This window comes from Leucoraja erinacea, chromosome 7 (assembly GCF_028641065.1).
Source record: "Leucoraja erinacea ecotype New England chromosome 7, Leri_hhj_1, whole genome shotgun sequence".
NCBI lineage: Eukaryota > Metazoa > Chordata > Chondrichthyes > Rajiformes > Rajidae > Leucoraja > Leucoraja erinaceus.
The window spans coordinates 46,295,030-46,314,854 of NC_073383.1; the positions used below are offsets into that span (position 1 = coordinate 46,295,030).

General features: G+C 42.7%; 1 protein-coding gene across 7 annotated transcripts in view; it reads left to right on the forward strand.

Annotated features, from left to right (window-relative positions):
- ube2f (ubiquitin-conjugating enzyme E2F (putative)) overlaps positions 1 to 19,825 on the forward strand; it is a 101,683-nt gene that overhangs the window by 7,335 nt on the left and 74,523 nt on the right. For 6 of the 7 annotated variants that reach the window (XR_008723750.1, XM_055638470.1, XM_055638468.1 and 3 more), the window contains exons 2-3: positions 16,117 to 16,189; positions 17,802 to 17,940. The exons of the other annotated variant lie outside the window; for it this stretch is intronic. Coding sequence is in view for 5 of the 6 variants with exons in the window: in XM_055638470.1 (XP_055494445.1) it covers positions 17,823 to 17,940 (118 nt within the window). In the remaining variant the exon portion in view is untranslated. The remainder of the gene's footprint in view (positions 1 to 16,116; positions 16,190 to 17,801; positions 17,941 to 19,825) is intronic. 7 annotated transcript variants of the gene reach the window in all.

Genomic DNA, 19,825 nt, shown 5'->3' on the forward strand with positions numbered 1-19,825 from the left:
GGTGACCTTATCCAGAAAGAGACAAGCATGCGAGGGGACGACTTAGTCATGAGCCTCTTCAAGAAAGGAGTTGGTCTGATAGTGATAATTACAGAGAGATGTGCCTCTCTGCCATGGCCAAAGTCTTTGCAAGGATCCTCCTGAAATACTGCCTCCCAGAGGAAGAGGAACTAGTTCCAGAGTTGCAATCAGAATTATATACCAAGACGTACAACTAACATGATCTTGAACATTTTTCCTAAATTTATCATGTGGTAAACTACAACATGACTTTTATTCATTTTGCAAATGCCTTTGACTTTGTCTGCCAAGAGGGATTAAGGAAAGCTCTTTTGAAATTTGTTACCATTTCTGTATCTGTGACACAATGACATAAATGCTTTGACAAACCAAGATATAGTGCAGACTGGGATCACATAATGCTCTGCTTTTACACTTACTCTCTTCTAGATTGGGTGTACTGCCACACTGCACATCATGTCCAACAAGCTATTCACAAGAATTGAGTTAATCAACAGGTGTTAAACTGAGTTATTTTGTCAATCTAAAGTCAAGAAAACTTGATTCACACGCTTGTAGCTGTTGAAGTCGATTCTTTATTCAGACGAGACTAGTCTCTGAACCTTCCAACACAGGTCCAGAGAATTAGTGACTTTGATACAAACTCATGGCATTTATATAGGTATTAGACATTTCTGATACAGAGGGTATGACAAACTAGTAACTAATCATCTGAGTCCTTCTGGTGATTTACAACAGCAGTCACACGATCCCCCCTTCTCTGGCCTCATTTTACAACCTTTGTTTGCCTGTGGTTTAACTTTGTTTAGAATTATATTATTTCAACATAGCAAAACCCCAGTAGGCTCAATTATCAAAGACCACTCCTCAAAATTTAAGTTACATATATAATACAATGATCACACAAGTCATACAAACAAAACATACTTTCTATACCAAGAAGAAAGATATTTCTATAAATCTAAACAAACTCTAATGTTTACAATCCTACTTAGACACAATACATTTCATAAATGGTTTCACTACAATTTTACACAGTTTAAAATACTATTACCTATGTATTAAAAACATTAATTATATGGGTTCGCCGGATTACACAACTTCTAAGTTAATTTCAAACCCCACACACACCTCCCAACTCCAAGCATACATGGGTCGTAAATCTGTCAACAATTGATATGTGCTTTGTGCATGGATACAGCTTCATTCTAACTTGCAGCCTCTCCTTTTCCTGCTATCTCTGGGAGATGGATTTCTGATCTCATCCCCAAGGCCTTTTTACAAATATTACAGAACAAAGGTAAATTTACAACTTCAGACCATTACCTCAGAAGTACATCTGCTTCTTCGACTTCTATAAACAGAAGGAAGGTCACAAATCCACCAATCTGATTTTTCCTCTCCAAGCATCCATCCCTTATCTCAACCTCATTATAATTTAACATAGCCAAAGCTAACCACAGTCTATTATCTCTCAGCCTTGAATTCTGTCTCGAATTCAGCATAAACAGCCATAACTCTTCATCTTTATGTCACATTCAGAGCTCAGGAATGTGCCATAGAGAAAGAGCAGATGACCCCAGGCCTAAGAAGAGGCCCTATTCAGTAATCCATTCTTCAACACAAAATTATATCAAATATAATTTCCTCCAGCGTTATAATTGCCTCAAAGCAATAAACTAAGCTATGCAGGTTCAGATTAGCATTTCTATGTTTTGATTCATCCATTCCCTGTGTGTTTTCTTTGTATTTTATTTCTTTAGGAGACATGTGTTTCTGAAAACCTCAAGCTTTTCTCTTGCAAATTGCCTAGCTTTTATAAAAGTCACTATCCAAGCGGTTCTATTATATAATATTTCCTCAAAGGCTGGATGATAAACAGTTTAAGCATTGTTATCTCTATTCCTGCACCGGGATTACCCCAAAAGTCAAGTTATTAAGTTCCTGCATGCAGGTGACTTTTAGAAATGTGCATTGGATAATGAGTTCCAAGTCGCTATTGACTCCTTTATTGAAACATCCGAAAGACTTTGCCTTGCGTCCTGAAGACAATGGGCCTTTACTCACGTTTCCTAGCCGTCCAACACATCTCTGACAGTAAAGCTGCTCAAAGCCCTGAAGCCCGGATTATTTCCCATATCTGGGAACCCCTCATTGACGATGAAATTGACCTCTGCCTTCAGTGCATCAGCATTGCCTTCAGCTGACTGGGGATTTTCAAAGTAAGACCTCAAACCCAGGCAGTGGCAGCACTATGCACCTTCTATATATATATGCTCTATCAGGCACCTTAAAGCAATGGAGAGGTATCACAAGCACTTTCTGCAAAATGTATTTGCCCCTCTCAGATTAATGGCTCTGGCACTGAAGATCTGATGCCACTCAACTGGCTTTGAGAACAGGTACATTACATGCATGCATGCCTGGCACAAGACTCTTGAAACAGGCATGTTATTATGTTTTGCCTTAGTAAGAGATTTTTATGAGGGCAGAGAAACTTCTTCAAGGACATTTTAAAAGCCTCAAGTGCGGAAAAAAATGTAAAATAGTCACTCAACCTATCCATGTCCCTTTCTGGTTCCCTTATGCTCTCGCTACTTGCCTTCCTTATTTCCGTCATCAACAATCGTAGGACCTGGTCTTCGGGGGTAAGGGTTCAGCGTTTACTCAAGTTGGTAGTCCCATTAGAACGCCTAGTACTTGGACCATTATTTTGAAGAGCTTGCTTTTTTATTGGTGATTATAATATGGAGTCGGATGCTTCAGACAGCTGGGCAGGAGGGTGAGGAGGTTGCAGATACAATGGCTCTTGAGGTTTTTGTCTGCACTACCATTGTGAGATGACTCATTTTGCTAAATATTTTGATACTCCTCCCCCACTCTAAGGTGATGTACTTGATTGAACAAATGGATTTGGCACTGGTTAAGCAATGGAACAATCTTTAAAACTGTGATCTTTATTGAATGTTAATTTGTTCATTGTTGTACGGGTTACAGCTTCACAGTTACAGAATCCTTGATTTAAGTGAAATTAATAACGTACCAATGGTTTGTATACAGATCTGTCATGTTGTGCTCTTGTTGTCTGTCAATGGCTCTTGTCTTTTTCTGTCTGGTTTATAAAGTGCAGACATTTTTGGTGTATATTAAACTATATTAATTTATATTATTTAAAACCCAGTTTAGTGTTAGAAAAATCAATATTCATTCTGTTGAAAGACTGAATGGACTATATTATAATTCAATTAATCGCAACCAGGCGCATACTATATACAAAGATGTTTGTCAGCCATTTGCAAAACTGACAATCTTGCTGTAATGAATGGTACCTCTTTGTGCAAGAAACAGTGATCAGTACAGTAAGGCTGGCAGGATTTGCTAAATTATCAATGTTTATTATCCTTTACTGATGGCACAGTGCCATCTGTTCCCTTGGTGAAGATAACCATTCTAACTAGCATACGAATTGCCTAGATAAAAATGCTGGAGAAACTCAGTGGGTGAGGCCGCATCTATGGAGCAAGGAATAGGTGACGTTTCGGGTCGAGACCCTTCTTCAGACATGAATTGCCTTGTGTCTTTAAATCTCAAGGTGGTAGTTATCAGCAGTGAATATCAAGTAGGCTCTGTATTTCCTGCCAATGTGATTGATTTCTTAAAGGTTTAGTGGTCAGGGACAGCATCAATGTCAAAATCAGTATGTTTACTCGGAGTGGGGCACTGTGTACATTAAAACATAATCATTGTAAGTTGCAATGCAATTTCATGCTCGCAAGGTATGAAAACTAAATTTTAGTGGTGATTTCCAGAGAAAATCTAATATTTTATTGATTTTATTAAATTTATGCTTGTTGTTTGGACCGACTTTGTTTGTTTTGAATCTGAAGATGTAAGAAAAAGTGCGAAATAGATTTGCATGCCTATTGCTAGAATTGATCTGATCAGGAAAGATTAGATTGGCTGGGAATCTTTTTTTAAAAAGTTAAGATTTGGAAGAGATGGGATCAAGCCATCTAAAATTATGAAGAGAGTTTGATAAGGTGAATGAGAGAAAACAAACCCTTTCCTCACATGTGAGTCAAGAATATAGGAGCAACTCTAAAATGCTCAGGTAAAAACAATTTGGGAAGTAATTAATTGCATAAAATGGTTAAATTGCAAACTTGCTGCCACATGTAGTGATTGAAATAAGGGGCACTCTTACAATTAACGAAAGGCTTGATTAATGGAGTGAGAATTGAATGAAAATGCGAGATGTTTTAGTGAGGAAATGCTTCTGTGGATATAAATGTGGTGATACACCAGCTGAAAAAAATGCTCGGTTTCTAATTCCGCAGTTCTCTGAGTTTTGCAGCAATTCTTTGCCAGCAGTGCAGAATGCAAATCTGTTTTATAATGCAGTTAATGAGACCAAAATTGTACTGGTCATTCTGATTTGTGTTCGAGTTCATATTTAGCACACAATGTGACATAGCTTGTTGGAATATTCATCACCCTCATTTGATTATATGGGCATGGGGATTGCATCATTATTGTGCTAATAGGATGCCAGACAGATGACATGAGGACAAGTTGATTTATTTTTATTATTCCCGCTGTAGTTCCACCTGCATGTCTACCCTCTTGCCAGGGTAAAGAAGCAGGGTGACTAGGGTGAAAGGAGATGGTGGGAGAAATGAGTGTGCACCTGAGTTAGGGGTATTGGAGAATTCGATATTCATACCTTTGAGTTATAGGCTACCCAAGCAGAATATGATGTGCTGTTCTTCCAGATTGTGTGTGACATCACCCTGGCAATGGAGAAAGCCAAGGAAAGAACGGTCAGTATGGGAATGGGAGTTAAAATGGTTAGCAACTGAGAAGGTAGTTCCTCTCTTGCTCCCCTTTCCCCAGACAGAACAAAGATAGAGTTCCCTGGTCCTCACCTTTTGCCCATCAGTCTCTGCATCCAACACATCTTCATCCGTCATTTCTGCCACCTCCAAAGTGATCCCACCACCAGTTGCATCTTCACATCTCCACCCCTTTCTGCCTTCCGTAAAAATCACTCCCGAAACAACACCTTGGTACACTCATCCCTTCCCACCCAAACCACCCCTCCCAGGTACTTTCCCCTGCAACCACAGGAGATGTAGCACCTGTACCTATACCCCCTCCCTTGCCACCATCCAGGGACCCCAGCAGTCTGTCCAGGTGAGACAGATGTTCACCTGCACTTCCTCTAACCTCATCTACTGCATCCGGTGTTCCCGACATGGGCTCTTATATTCCAACCATCTGCCTATTAAAACCACCACTTGATTGTGTCTACCTATCGCCTACCATGCTTTACCCTGCCTCCTTTCATCCAGCTTACGTTCCATTCTTCCCATCCTGGCAATCGGTCTGAAGAAGGGTTCCGACCCAAAACGTCACCTATCCATGTTCTCCAGCGATGCTGTCTGACCCGCTGAGTTCCTCCAACACTTTGTGTCCTCGTCTGTTTCTGTTGATTTTTTTCACCCTTTCAATTGGTAGAGTAAAACATGGTTCCAGGGGACATGTTGTGGTCTAAAGGGTATTACATGCTATATGTCAATATGCACTTAGAGTAATTATTTCAAGGTTAAATTAATATGGTCAAAATACTATTTTCAGAATCATTTGTGATGGGAGCTATACAAAAATGCCAGGACGGTGTATTTATGAGTTAATGAAATGCTAAGTAGATGCAGTCGGGGTATATGATCAAATGCATTTTGGAGGGAATAAGAAATGAAATTACACCTCATGTAATGACACTGGAGGAAGTTGTTGAACTGGAAGCTGAAAGCCATATCTTGGAATTGTGTAATTTATTAAGCTTACTGCTCCAAGTACTGAATGCAACTGGGAATGTGCAATTGATGCTGGCATTGACAGCCATTCCTGTATTCCCAAGAATGACATTTTAATAAATGGTTCAACCATCTAAGCCCGAGAAGGTGCAGCTTAGATCATTGGAAGATGCAAGAGATGAAACAGCATAGACTCCAGGAAAGGACAGATGCTTTGATAAAGCTTTTTCCTTGCATGCTATCTAGTCAGCAGAAAGACTATACATGATTACAATCAAGTCGTCCACAATGTACAGATGCAGGTTAAAGGGAATAACGTTTAGCAAGATAAAATTTAAACATAGTTTGAGGGTCCCTAATGAGGTAGATGGTTGGTCAGGACCGCTCTCTAGTTGGTGAGAGAACAGTTCAGTTGCCTGATAACAGCTGGGAAGAAACTGTCTCTGAATCTGGAAGGATGTGTTTTGCCTGATGGGAAAGGGGAGAAGTGAGTGTGTGAGGGGTGAGAAACATCCTTGATTATGCTGGTGGTCTTGCCGAGGCAAAGTGAAGTATAGATGGAGTCAATGGAAGGCATGTTGTGTGATGGACTGGGCTACGTCCAGAATTCTCTGCAATTTTCACTGTACAAGAAAAGATAATTTCCTAATGTCGGGAAGATAAAGTCAGTTTGTGTGTAGAAGGTGTTCACTAAGTTGGTGATGAAAGGGGCTTGGAGAACTTTTGCATGCAGGAAGTTGATGGAGCTTAGATTTGCCCTTCTGCATGGTATTATTCAGAGACCACTGCATCAACTAAGCAAAGCACAACAACGAGATTCCGAGAGTCCAGAGTAATAGGATTAATTTTATGTTAATTGTTGGGACAATGATCTAATTGGCCTTTCTCCATTCGGTAATCTTGTGTAGCGGGAAAAGGACTTTTTTTCTCTACCATTTCATGATCTCAGCTTGTTCCTAAACTATTTTGGAGTGGGCACTGATTTGTGTATAGCAAGCTTCCACAAATAGCATGATAATGGGTATCAAATCTATGTTTGGTTAGTTGGATATTGGCCAGCTTGCTGCCAATACTTCCCCTGTCCCGCTTCAGAATGTTGTCACAGAATCTTTTATTTTCACTTAAGGTACCTATGCAATTGTTGAGCATTTTACTGCTTATGTTTGGACGTTGAGTTAGTAAATACAAAGTGCATCTCCCATCAACGTCTATTAACCTGTAGAGGCAGTCACAGAAAGTTAGTTAAATGGGCAGATTTCAGAGGGGCAAAGTTTAATGTGCAAGGGTTCCTGTGCTGTACTGTTCTATCTTCTAAGTTTATACTGCACAGAAACAGGTCCTGCTGACCATTAAGTACCCATCTATACTAATTCCTATATGCAGCACTTATACTGTAGCATTCTGTTGTGATTGAAGTGCTCATCTGGATCCTACTTAATGTTGTGATGAATCTGACTTGTGCCACACTTGAGCAGTGTGTTCCAGATTCCATCCACCTTCTGGGTAAATAAAATCCATAATGAATGCACTGTTTTGATTGTAATCAATATAATAGGCTGAAGAAGGGTCTCAACCTGAAACGTTGCTTATTGATCCTATCCATGGTCTCAAATGCCCTCTAAACCTTTTAGTCCTTACCCTAGACCTATGCCCTCTAGTTTTAGACACCTCTGCGATGGGGTAAAGATTTCTGCCAACTGCGGTATATATGCCAAAGATATTTTTGTATATCATGCCTCGGCCTCCTCCACACCAGGAACAGGCAATCAAGCCCAGTCAGTTTTCTCACTCCCGGAACACTCCATCCAGGCAAAATCCTGGTGAATCACCTTTGCACCCTCTGGATATTTGGCATGTACTAACAGTTGGCTGCTCTGATATCCCGCAATGTTGACTGTTCAGGGGATTTCCCGTATCCTTATTTATTTTGTGTAGGATGTCTGATGACCATATACATTTTTATTGTGGTTGTACCAGTCACAAGTTCTCCAATGAGTTTTCAGTTTCTTTAATCAATTTATGCTGTCATGCGCTGATGGGTAAAACAATTGGATGTAATTTACAGTTACATGCTTTTCGTTTGTAGGAAATGGTCATTTCCAGAAATTCAAGAAATAAAAACAATGAGCTGCAGTTGTTCAGTGCTCTGCAGGTCACACAGAAGCTGTGGAGAGGGAATCCGAGTTCTGCAATGAATTTTCATCAGAACAAAGAAAAGTTAAAAATCAATCTTGCTTTCAGTTGCAATGCTGGGGTGGGGAAGAGAGAAGAAAGGGAATTTCCATGAAAGGTTCTGAAAGCAACATAGTGTATGATGCAATAACTGGTGCCAGCTCAGAGAGGGTGTAATTCCAATGTAATTTTGCTCATATGATACGAAAGTGGGTGGTTTTGCAGATAGTGAAGATAGTTGTGAAAGATTGCAGCCGGATCTTGATCGATTGGCTAGGTGAGTTGAGGAATGGTTGATGGAATTTAATACAGAGAAATGTGAGCTGTTGCATTTTGGGAAGTCTAACATGGGCAGGATCTACATTGAATGTTGTAGAGAGTGTTGTAGAGCAGAGGGATCTAGGAATGCAGGTGTATGGTTCCTTGAAGGTGGAGTCACAGGTAGATCGGATGGTCAAAAGGGCTTTTGGCACATTGGGGTTCATCAGTCAGAGTATTAAGTAGTGAGTAGGGTCTCAGCCCGAAACGTCACCCATTCCTTCTCTCCAGAGATGCTGCCAGTCCCGCTGAGTTACTCCATCTTTTTGCGTTTATCTTCTATTGAGTATAGAAGTTAGGAGGCCTTGTTACAGTTCTATAAGAGGTTGGTGAGGCATTTACAGTATTATGTTCAGTTCTGGGCACCATGTTGTAGGAAAGATGTTGTCAAGCTGGCAACGGTACAGAGACGATTTATGAGAATGTTGCCAGGACTAGATGGTCTGAGCTATGGGAGAGGTTGAGTCGACTGGGACTCTATTCCTATGCAGGAGGATGATGGTGATCTTATAGAGATGTATAAAATCATGAGAGGAATAGATCGGGTAGATCTACTGATCTGGAAAGATTGCTTAGGTAGAGCAGCTGACACCTAGAGCCACGGATGCAATAGATGAGGTTGGAGGAGGTGCAGGTGAACCTCTGCAGCACCTGGAAAGACTGCTTAGGTCCTTGGATGGAGTCAAGGGAGGAGGTAAAACGACAAGTGTAGCATTTCCTGCGGTTGCAAGGGAAAGTAGAGACCGCTCCCTCCATAACTCCATGGCCAATTCGGCCCTTCACACCCAAACCACCCCCTCCCCTGGTACTTTCCCTTGCAACCGCAGGAAATGCTACACTTGTCATTTTACCTCCTCCCTTGACTCCATCCAAGGACCTAGACCGCTGCTCTAGGTGTCAGCTGCTCTACATCGGTGAGACCAAGCGTAGGCTTGGCGATCGCTTCGCCGAACACCTCCGCTCAGTTCGCAATAACCAACATGATCTCCCGGTGGCTCAGCACTTCAATGCCCCCTCCCATTCCGAATCTGACCTTTCTCTCCTGGGCCTCCTCCCTAGCCAGAGTGTCCCACTGTAACCTGGAGGAGCAGCTCCTCATATTTTGCTTGGGTAGTTTACACCCTAGCGGTATGAACATTGACTTCTCCAATCTCAGGTAGTTCTTTCCCCTCCCCTTCCCAGCTCTCCCACAACCCACTGTCTCCGCCTCTTCCTTTCTTCTTCCTGCCACCCCCACATCAGTCTGAAGAAGGGTCTTGACCCTAAACGTCACCTATTCTTTCGCTCCATAGATGCTGCCTCACTCACTGAGTTTCTCCAGCATTTTTGTCTACGTTCGATTTTTCCAGCATCTGCAGTTCTTTCTTAAACATAATAGGAATCTCAGGTAACCTTTTCACACAAAGGGCGGTAGGTGTATGGAACAAGCTGCCAGAGAGGGTAGGCGAAGCAGGGATTATCCAAACATTTAAGAAACAGTCAGACAGATACATGGATAGGGTACATGGATAGGACAGGTTTGGAGGGATATGGACCAAATGCGGGCAGCTGGGACTAGGGTAGGTGGGACATGTTTGACGGTGTGGGCACATTTGGTCAAAGGGTCTATTTTCACACTGTATCACTCTGTGACTCTGTGTGGTCTGTGCTCATTGCAGACTTTGCTCCCTCTACCTTTGTTCAATTTCCCTTGATTTCAGCCCCTCCCATTACTCGCAAGTTAAAACATTCTCGGTTTAGAACTTTTTCTTGTTCTGATGAAAAATTATTATTTTGAAAAATGGACTCTCCCTTCTGGTGTTGCATATTCTGCTGAATATTTTGGAGATTTCTTGTCTTTATTTTTGAGATTTCTTCAGTTCTTTTGTTTTTGAGCTGGTGATGCTTAGGCAGCACCTCTGGAGAGTGACAGAATTAGCATTTTAGGTAGATAAAAGGAACTGCAACTGGAATCATGAGCAAACAAAAACAAATGATAGAGTAACTCCGAAGGTCATACAGCATATTTGGAGAACCTGAAGGGTCCAGAGCTGATTCCTCACCTTTCCATGTTCCCCAGAGAGTCCGCTTGACACGCTGAGTTACTTGCATCACTTTGTTTTTTGTCTCCTTAACATTTTAGGTCCAATGCACTTTTGCAATAAGTGCATTATGAGCTGAGGTCCAGCTGAGGAATTTGTGTGACTTATATATAGCTGTTGGCTTTTTTACAACCAATGAAGCACTTGGAATGAATTGCACGTTGAAATGTAATCAAGTAGTTAACATGGTTTATGTACCGGATAGCATAAATCCTAGATCCAAGATAGCATGGAATGCAGTTGAGGGGTGGTGTATTTGTAGAATGACATATTTAGGAATGAATTGTAGGAATGTTCGATTCAGTTTCTAATAAGCTCTGAAATTATTCAGCAGGTCTAGCTGTCTGCAGGTGAAAGGTCATTGACCTGAAACTTAACTCCGTTTCTCTCTTCACACATGTGGTTTGGTCTGCCGAGAGCTTCCAGCATTTTCCCTTTGTCTTTCAGCTTCAGCGTTTTGTTTTGTCTCTAGATTAATGATGGTGAAAACCCATTTGGACAAAAGTGTGTATGAAGAGATTCCAGTCCATGTCCTACAGAGTTGAGACCAAGAATCAATGTGAGATGCAATGAGCTGGATGAGAATCATAGGACATTTGCAGCACAGCAGTTAGCCATTCGGCCTATTGTATCTGCCAATTGAAAAATAGCTATCCAGTCTAATGTCATCTTCCAACACTAAATGCAGGTCACAGCTCTCCAAGTACACACTAAGTATTTTTAAACATAATAGTCTCTGTAAACAACATCCTTCCAAAGGATAACTTTCAGTTCTGATTACATTCTGTATTTAGTATGATCTTCGCCACCTCTCTCATCCTGCTATCAATTACTTTTTTTAAACTGTACTGTTTTTGTACTGTTTTTGCCCCCTCTGCTGGGAGCAATTAGGAAGAATGCATTTCTCAGTTTCGGCCCCCCTCTACGTTTATACATTTAAAATAAGCCTAATTTCAGTGTCCTCCAGAGAAAACAACTTTAGTTCATCCAGCTCTTCTTCATTGGATCAAGGTACATTAGAGTGGATCAACAACTTTGTTTGGAGCTTTGGATTTGTTATGTTTGTAGGCTGAGACAATTGCTAAACTGCACTGATATCGTGCTACTGTAACAAAGGAGATGTAATGACCGTATTTCCCGGTAATGAAGACACACCCGCGTCGAAAACGCACGCCCAACTTAGGTTGTGAAATTTTGAGAAAAGGATGGCGGGACAGGACCAAGGGTGTGGTTTCGTCCAGGGGTCAGCAACATCGCCTGCCTGCCCTTGGACTGGCTGCAGTCCCCAGATCCCTCGCATCCACGGGACTGTCTTGAGTTTCCAGAGCCCTCGGGACTAGCTGCTGTGCCCAGGTGCCTGCCCCGGGACCAGACACGGACAGAGACCACACACACACACACACACACACACACACACACACACACACACACACACACACACACACACACACACACACACACCACACAACACACACACACACACACCACACACACACACACACACACACACACACACACACACACACACACACACACACACACACACACACACCACACACACACACACACACACACACACACACACACACACACACACACACACACACACACACACACACACACACACACACACACACACACACACACACACCACACACACACACACACACACACACACACACACACACACACACACACACACACACACACACACACACACACACACACACACACACACACACACACACACACACACACACACACACACACACACACACACACACACACACACACACACACACACACACACACACACACACACACACACACACACACACACACACACACACACACACACACACACACACACACACACACACACACACACACACACACACACACACACACACACACACACACACACACACACACACACACACACACACACACACACACACACACACCACACCATCCCCTGGCATGATCCCCGACCTCGGCCTTCTCAACGCTCCTACCCTCCCTGCAACGTAGCCTCTGGCTCTCCTTATACAGCCGCTTCCCACTTTACTTTCGCTTCTCATCAGCTGCCAGCAATGAGGAACAGATTTGGCTATCCCTCAGTACAGCAACATCGTTCTTACAACATGTTTGGGTTAAAAATAGCTACTTCATTGCTGGGAAATACGATAAATGTACTTGGTATCATGACTGTCAGCGTAAGATGTTTTTATGGAAAAGAAATCTACCTTTATGTAGAATCTTTTTCCACCTTTATGTTGCACCTTTATATTGCAACTCTACAGCTAATGAATTAATTTAGAATTGTAGTCACTTTTATACTTTTACAGTCAACATGGACCGATCACGCTCCTACAGACTGAAATATGATAGCCAATGAATCTATTTTAATGTTGACTGATGGAAATTGGCTTGGAAATGATCATTCCCCTGATATTTTCTGGTCGTGGGAATCTTGCCCATTCACTGCAGCAGCCATCTCATCCAAAAGTCACCTCTTTTGACAGCGCAGCGCTCTCCCTCAGTTTAGATTTTATTTTGTTTTTCAAGGGTCTGGTGTGAAACATGAACCTCATCTTCTGAGTCAGTTAAGAATGCTAACCCCGATTCACAGTAGAGACTTAAAGAGGTGTCTATAAGAACAGAGTTAAAGCAAGAAAAAAAGGCGTTAAGCTTTCTGAATGACAAAAAAGACTGCATATAGAATCTGGACCAAAAAGCAGGATCCTGGAAGAACTCAGCGGGTTAAACAGCATCTGAAAAGGTTTGTGTTATAAATCGGTTTCGGGTCCTAATGGAGTGCCTCCACTGGAAATATCAACTTTTAGCTTCCGCAGATGCTGCTTGGCCTGCTGAGTCTGTCAGCATCCTGTTTATCTCTAGTAAGGATTTCTAGGTTGGATGTGTGCACAAGCTTTGCCTTTCAATGGTGAGAATCAAATGCCTATGTCAAATAAAAGAACAGAGTTATCTGAGGAAGCAACAATTATATTTCCAACATGTCATTGGTTTTCAAAGCGCATTAATTGTAGGAAAAAGGGAAAACTGAAGGAATGAGTTATCCCATGGTTTGAGCTCCTAGGGAAGAGTGATGCCAAGGTGATGAACTTTGATGGTACAGGAAAGTAAGGGCATATTCCCCTGGGCACGGTCAGTATTTAGAAGTGCAATAAACTTGGAGCATAAATTGTTGCATCAATAAAACACTGGGAAACAAAAGTTGTGATGAAACGAGTGGTTCAGAAGATAGAGTTTACACCAAGTGTTATTTTACTTGTTCAGATGATTTAAAGTACCACATGCCTGCCTGCATATAAATGAGGCATAAATACAGTTCCAGATAAGGGACTGAATAAGTATTCTGGATCATTTGAGCGCTATTCATTGTATTTTCCTTTATCAAGAGCTAGGAGAAGTTATGAAATGGGTTCACCAATAATCTTAGCAATGGAGTAGATTAAAGATCTTTGAGTCCAGTCGGAATTTACACAGTGGTTGAATTTTCTCTTGAAAAAACAATAGGAAGGATGTTGGAAAACTGGAAATGGGTGGAAAAAGGTTCACGAGGATGTGAACGGAACTGTAGGGCTTGAATAATTAGGTGAAGCAGGATAGGCCTGGACTTCTTTTCCTTGGAACATAGGAGTGTGAGGGGTAACATATGTAAAATATCAGAGTGAAGATAAGGTGGATGGTCACGGTCTTTTCCCTTTTAACAAGGATAGGAGATTCTAAACTTAAATGTAGATTTAAATTTAGTGAGAAAAGATTTAAAAGGGACCTGAGGGGCAAGATTTTCACACAGAGGGTGGTGCGTATATGGAACAAGTTGCTAGAGGAAGGTGTAGAGGTAAGTATAATTACAATTGTTGCAAGACATTGGGGCAGGTCCATGGATAGAAAAGATTATATGGGCCAAAGGAAAGCAAGTGGGAGTGGATTGGATAGACAACGCATCGAGTTGGCAACCATTTTGCTGAACACATGCGCTCGGTCTGCTGATCTTGGTTGCTAACCATTTTCACTCCTCTTTTTTTTTTTCAAGTCAAGTCAAGTTTATTTGTCACATACACATACGAGATGTGCAGTGAAATGAAAGTGGCAATGCTCGCGGAACAACAAAACAACCAAACAAATTATAAACACAATCATAACACACATATTATTTTACGTAATAAATAATAGAAGGAAAAACGTTCTGTACAGTTAGTCCCTGGTGAGAAAGGCGTTTACAGTCCGAATTGCCTCTGGGAAGAAACTCCTTCTCAGCCTCTCCGTTCTCACTGCATGGCAACGGAGGCGTTTGCCTGACCGCAGCGGCTGGAACAGTCTGTTGCAGGGGTGGAAGAGGTCTCTCATAATTTTGTTTGCTCTGGAGTTGCACCTCCTGTTGTATAGTTCCTGCAGGGGGGTGAGTGAAGTTCCCATAGTGCGTTCGGCCGAACGCACTACTCTCTGCAGAGCCTTCTTGTCCTTGGCAGAGCAATTCCCGAACCAGATGGTGATGTTCCCGGACAAGATGCTTTCCACCGCTGCTGCGTAGAAGCACTGGAGGATCCTCAGAGACACTCTGAATTTCCGCAATTGCCTGAGGTGGTAAAGGCGCTGCCTTGCCTTACTCACCAGTGCTGAGGCGTGTGATGACCATGTCATATCCTCAGAGATGTGGACTCCCAGATATTTAAAACAGTTCACCCTATCCACAGGATCCCCATTTATACTCAATGGAGTGTACGTCCTCGGATGATGTGCCCTCCTAAAGTCCATGATCAGCTCCTTTGTTTTTTTGATGTTCAAGAGGAGGCTGTTCTCCTGGCACCAGAGTGCTAGATCAGCCACCTCCTCCCGGTAGGCCCTCTCATCATTGTCTGAGATCAGGCCCACCACCACAGTGTCATCAGCAAACTTAATTATTGAATTGGTGCTGAACCTAGCCACACAGTCATGTGTGTACAGGGAGTACAATAGGGGGCTGAGGACGCAACCCTGGGGCGATCCTGTGCTCAGGGTGAGGGACTTCGATATATTCCCTCCCATCTTGACTACCTGGGGCCTGGCGGTGAGAAAGTCCAGGACCCAGGCACACAGGGAGGTGTTGAGCCCCAATTCCAGTAGCTTCCCGGCCAGTCTGGTGGGGACTATCGTGTTGAAGGCTGAACTGTAGTCTATGAACAGCATCCTCACGTAGCCCCCCTTCTGGCTGTCCAGATGGGAGAGAGCGGTGTGCAAGACCTGGGAGACCGCATCGTCCGTGGACCTGTTCGGACGGTATGCAAACTGCAACGGGTCCATGTTCCGAGGGAGGTAGGCTCTTCCCATTCTACTAATAACCTTACAGAATTGCCAGAGTGAGGCCACACGCAAATTGGAGGAACAGCATCTCGTATTTTCCCTATGTAGCTTAGAGTGATGTAGACACCAAATTATATAGATTTTAATAAGAATCGTGAATAGGTACATGACATACACAGGGTGGATGGGATTGGGGAAAAAATGTACAGTTCCACGTACAGCAAAATGTGGAAATATCTTTATGGTAAAATATTTATTGAACTATCAAAGAGACTTGAGGATCTTGAGAACGTTCGACCTTTCTATCTTGCTCCATTAGTTGCTTTGATTATAGGTGATCTGTGTCTTCATTTATCTTCTATTTTAGGTGTTATAAGAGTTGTTTTTCCACTTTTCAGGAGTCACTATACTTCAGAAGTGCATTATTGGCTGTAAAGTGATTTGGAACATTGTGGGAAGTGCTACATAAAGGTAAATTCTTCTTTGCATATTCTTTAATTCCTTAATCCAGCAAAAATCTGTAAATCTGTCTTAAATCTCTGGATAAATTGACCTCACCAAGAGTTGAGGACCAGAAAAAAAAAGAGTTCTTGCCAAACATGCAAGATCAGAGATAGCAATTGAAGACTTTTATGTATTTTTGGATGTCTCATTACAAGAATAAGAAAATGGAAACAATTAAGAGTGTATTCTGTTGGATTTTAGTGAGGTTATAGAAGTTGAGCAGTTTGGTCTTTTCACTGGAAAATAAAAGCAGGAGTGATCCATTTGGTCCCTCATGTCTGCTACATCACCCAGTAAGATCATGGTTGATCTTTTACCTTGGTGTAATTTTCCTAGATTAATACCATATCCTTTGATTCCTTTAATACCCCAAAAGCCAATGATTTATATCTTGAATATTCTCAGATTGTACCTCCACAGGCCTCTTTGGTAGGAAATTACGAAGAGCCATACCGTCTTCCCAAGCCCGCCCTCAAGTTTAACTCATCATTTTGTGACATTGACCAACAGTTGTAGACAAATCAATCAGGGGAAACGCCAACTTCCATTGACCTTGAAAATGTTGTATATTTCAATGAGAAACATAGAAGATTATAGGAGGATGTACAGAGGTGGGTGAGATGGATAGATACAGTTAATTGTTTTAAAAAAGTGTAGGTTAACGTATTGAAGAAAGGTTTAATAAAAACAGTTTATAGGGTAAATTTTATATTTGCCTCTCATTCTTCAACACCACAGCCAGCACAGGTCTCTTCTGCTTAACCTGTCTTCATATGACAAATCCACCATCCTAGGAATCAATATGGTGAAACAATAAATAATCAGCTGGCAGAAATCAGTGGGTTGAACAGCATCTGTGGAAGGAAAGGAATTGTCGATGTTTTGGGTTAAAATCCTTTATATGGACTGAGATTGCAGAGGGAAAATGGCCAACATAAAGAGGAGGGGACGGGTTCGGCAAGGGCTAGTTGGTGGTTGGTGGACTTAGAAAGGGTGAAGGGCCACTGGCAGATGGAGACAAATGGGGCGTGGGGAATAGTGGGGGGTGGGGGGGGAAGAAACACGTGAATGATAGGTGGAAGCAGACAAAAAAAAGGGACGATGGAGCCATGTGAGGAGAGGAGAGGGTGAAAATGAAGACAACAGATGCAGGAACATAAAGACTTCCAATGCTGGAATCTGATAAGTAAGAATGATGATAATGGGAACCATTACGGGAGAAGTGACTGGTAGATAAAACCAGAATTAAATGGAACAGAGGTGAGAGTTGGTAGTAAACTGTACGGATAGTGGGTGAATGGAATCCAGGATGAAAATGGGTGGTGGTGGGGGGGGGGGGTGGGAAGAAAAGGGCCTGAAGGTTATGGAAAAGGGGACAAAAAAGAGAAGGCCAGAGGTAGATTGGAAAGAGAGAGAGGAATGCAGGAGGTAAGGATTGCCTGAAATTGGCAAATTCAATGATCATGCCATTGGAGAAGTATATATGAGGTGGTGGTCTTTTATTTTACAATATTTCAAATGTTTAATTTTTTTTGTGAAAAGCGAATGTTTCTGAATTTTTTTGCTTGCTCATTCTCAGATTTAAGGAAGTGTCTTAGCCATGCTGACTTTAGCAAAAAAGCTGAAACGAGAAGATGGTATGAAAGGGAGAGGCAACACAAACACAGGGACTGAATCATCTCGACGTGTATCCATTAGAGATAAGCTGCTCATCAAAGGTGCGTGACTCGACGGTGTAGTCCTATTCCTAGCTGAGTTTCCTTAAAAACCCTTGTCAACGCAATAACACATTAGAGGGTAAGGAAAGGAATTACTTGAATTGAACTAATGGTTTATAATTGCGTCAAAGGGTTTTCATCTCTCCTATGTGGATTTAGTTTTGAACATAACCTGCTGTTATATTATCACAGCACTTTTAAGTTTTTTTAAGGTGCTTTCTTGAACTCAATATTGTAGAGCACTTATCGAGTGGAGTTAGAATACTGTGAGATTCAGATTCAGGTTCAATTTTAATTGTCATTGTCAGTGTACAGTACAGAGACAACAAAATGCATTTAGCATCTCCCTGGAAGAGCGACATAGCAAATGATTTGAATAAATAATAATAAGTGTCCGGGGGGGGGGGGGGGGGGGTGGTGATTGGCAGTCACCGAGGTACATTGTTGAGTAGAGTGACAGCCGCCGGGAAGAAGCTGTTCCTCGACCTGCTGGTTCGGCAACGGAGAGACCTGTAGCGCCTCCCGGATGGTAGGAGGGTAAACAGTCCATGGTTGGGGTGAGAGCAGTCCTTGGCGATGCTGAGCGCCCTCCGCAGACAACGCTTGCTTTGGACAGACTCAATGGAGGAGAGCGAGGAACCGGTGATGCGTTGGGCAATTTTCACCACCCTCTGCAATGCCTTCCGGTCGGAGACAGAGCAGTTGCCATACCATACTGTGATGCAGTTGGTAAGGATGCTCTCGATGGTGCAGCGGTAGAAGTTCACCAGGATCTGAGGAGACAGATGGACCTTCTTCAGTCTGGAAGAAGAGACGCTGGTGAGCCTTCTTGACCAGAGTTGAGGTATTGTGGGTCCAAGAGAGGTCATCGGAGATGTTGACTCCCAGGAACCTGAAGCTAGAAACACGTTCCACCTCCGTCCCGTTAATGTGGATGGGGGTGTGCGTGGCGCCCCTGGACTTCCTGAAGTCTACAATGAGCTCCTTGGTCTTCTTGGAGTTAAGGGCCAGGTTGTTGTCAGCGCACCATGCTGCTAAGTGCTGGACCTCCTCCCTGTAGGCCAACTCATCGTTGTTGCTGATGAGGCCAATCACCGTTGTATCATCTGCATACTTGATGATGGTGTTAGTACCATGTACAGGTGTGCAGTCATAGGTGAAGAGGGAGTAGAGGAGGGGGCTCAGCACACACAGCCCTAACAGACTGGGGTCTATTGGTTAGAAAGTCCAGTATCCAGTTGCAGAGCGAGAGGTCGATGCCCAGGTTACCGAGTTTGGTGATCAGTTTTGATGGTATAATGGTGTTGAATGCTGAGCTGTAATCGATGAACAGCATTCTTACGTAAGTGTCTCTGTTGCCGAGTTGGGAGAGGGCGGAGTGAAGTGCCGTTGAGATGGCATCCTCCGTACTCCTGTTCTTGCGGTTGGCAAACTGATAGGGATCCAGTGTGGGGGGGTAGGCAGCTATTGAGGTGTGCCAGGATCAGCCTCTCGAAGCACTTGGTGATGATGGGGGTAAGTGCAACTGGGCGGAAGTCGTTGAGGCTTGCCGCAGTGGAGTGTTTTGGCACTGGCACGATGGAGGTGGTTTTAAGGCAAGTGGGGACAACTGCTTGGGCAAGTGACAGGTTGAAGATGTCAGTCCAGACGTCTGTCAGCTGCGCAGAACAGGCCCTGAGCATGCGCCCGAGGATGCTTGATTGATATTGAGCTTTGATTAAGTTAATATATCATAGGGGGAAGCTTAGTTCAGGAATTAATGTGTCAGAGATATGGTCCTTGATGGAATCTTAACATCGCGGCCGTTGGGTTTTACTGGAAGATGTAATCCAACACAGTGTTGTGGAATCTTTAGAAGTGATGAGCATATTGGAAATCTCATAAT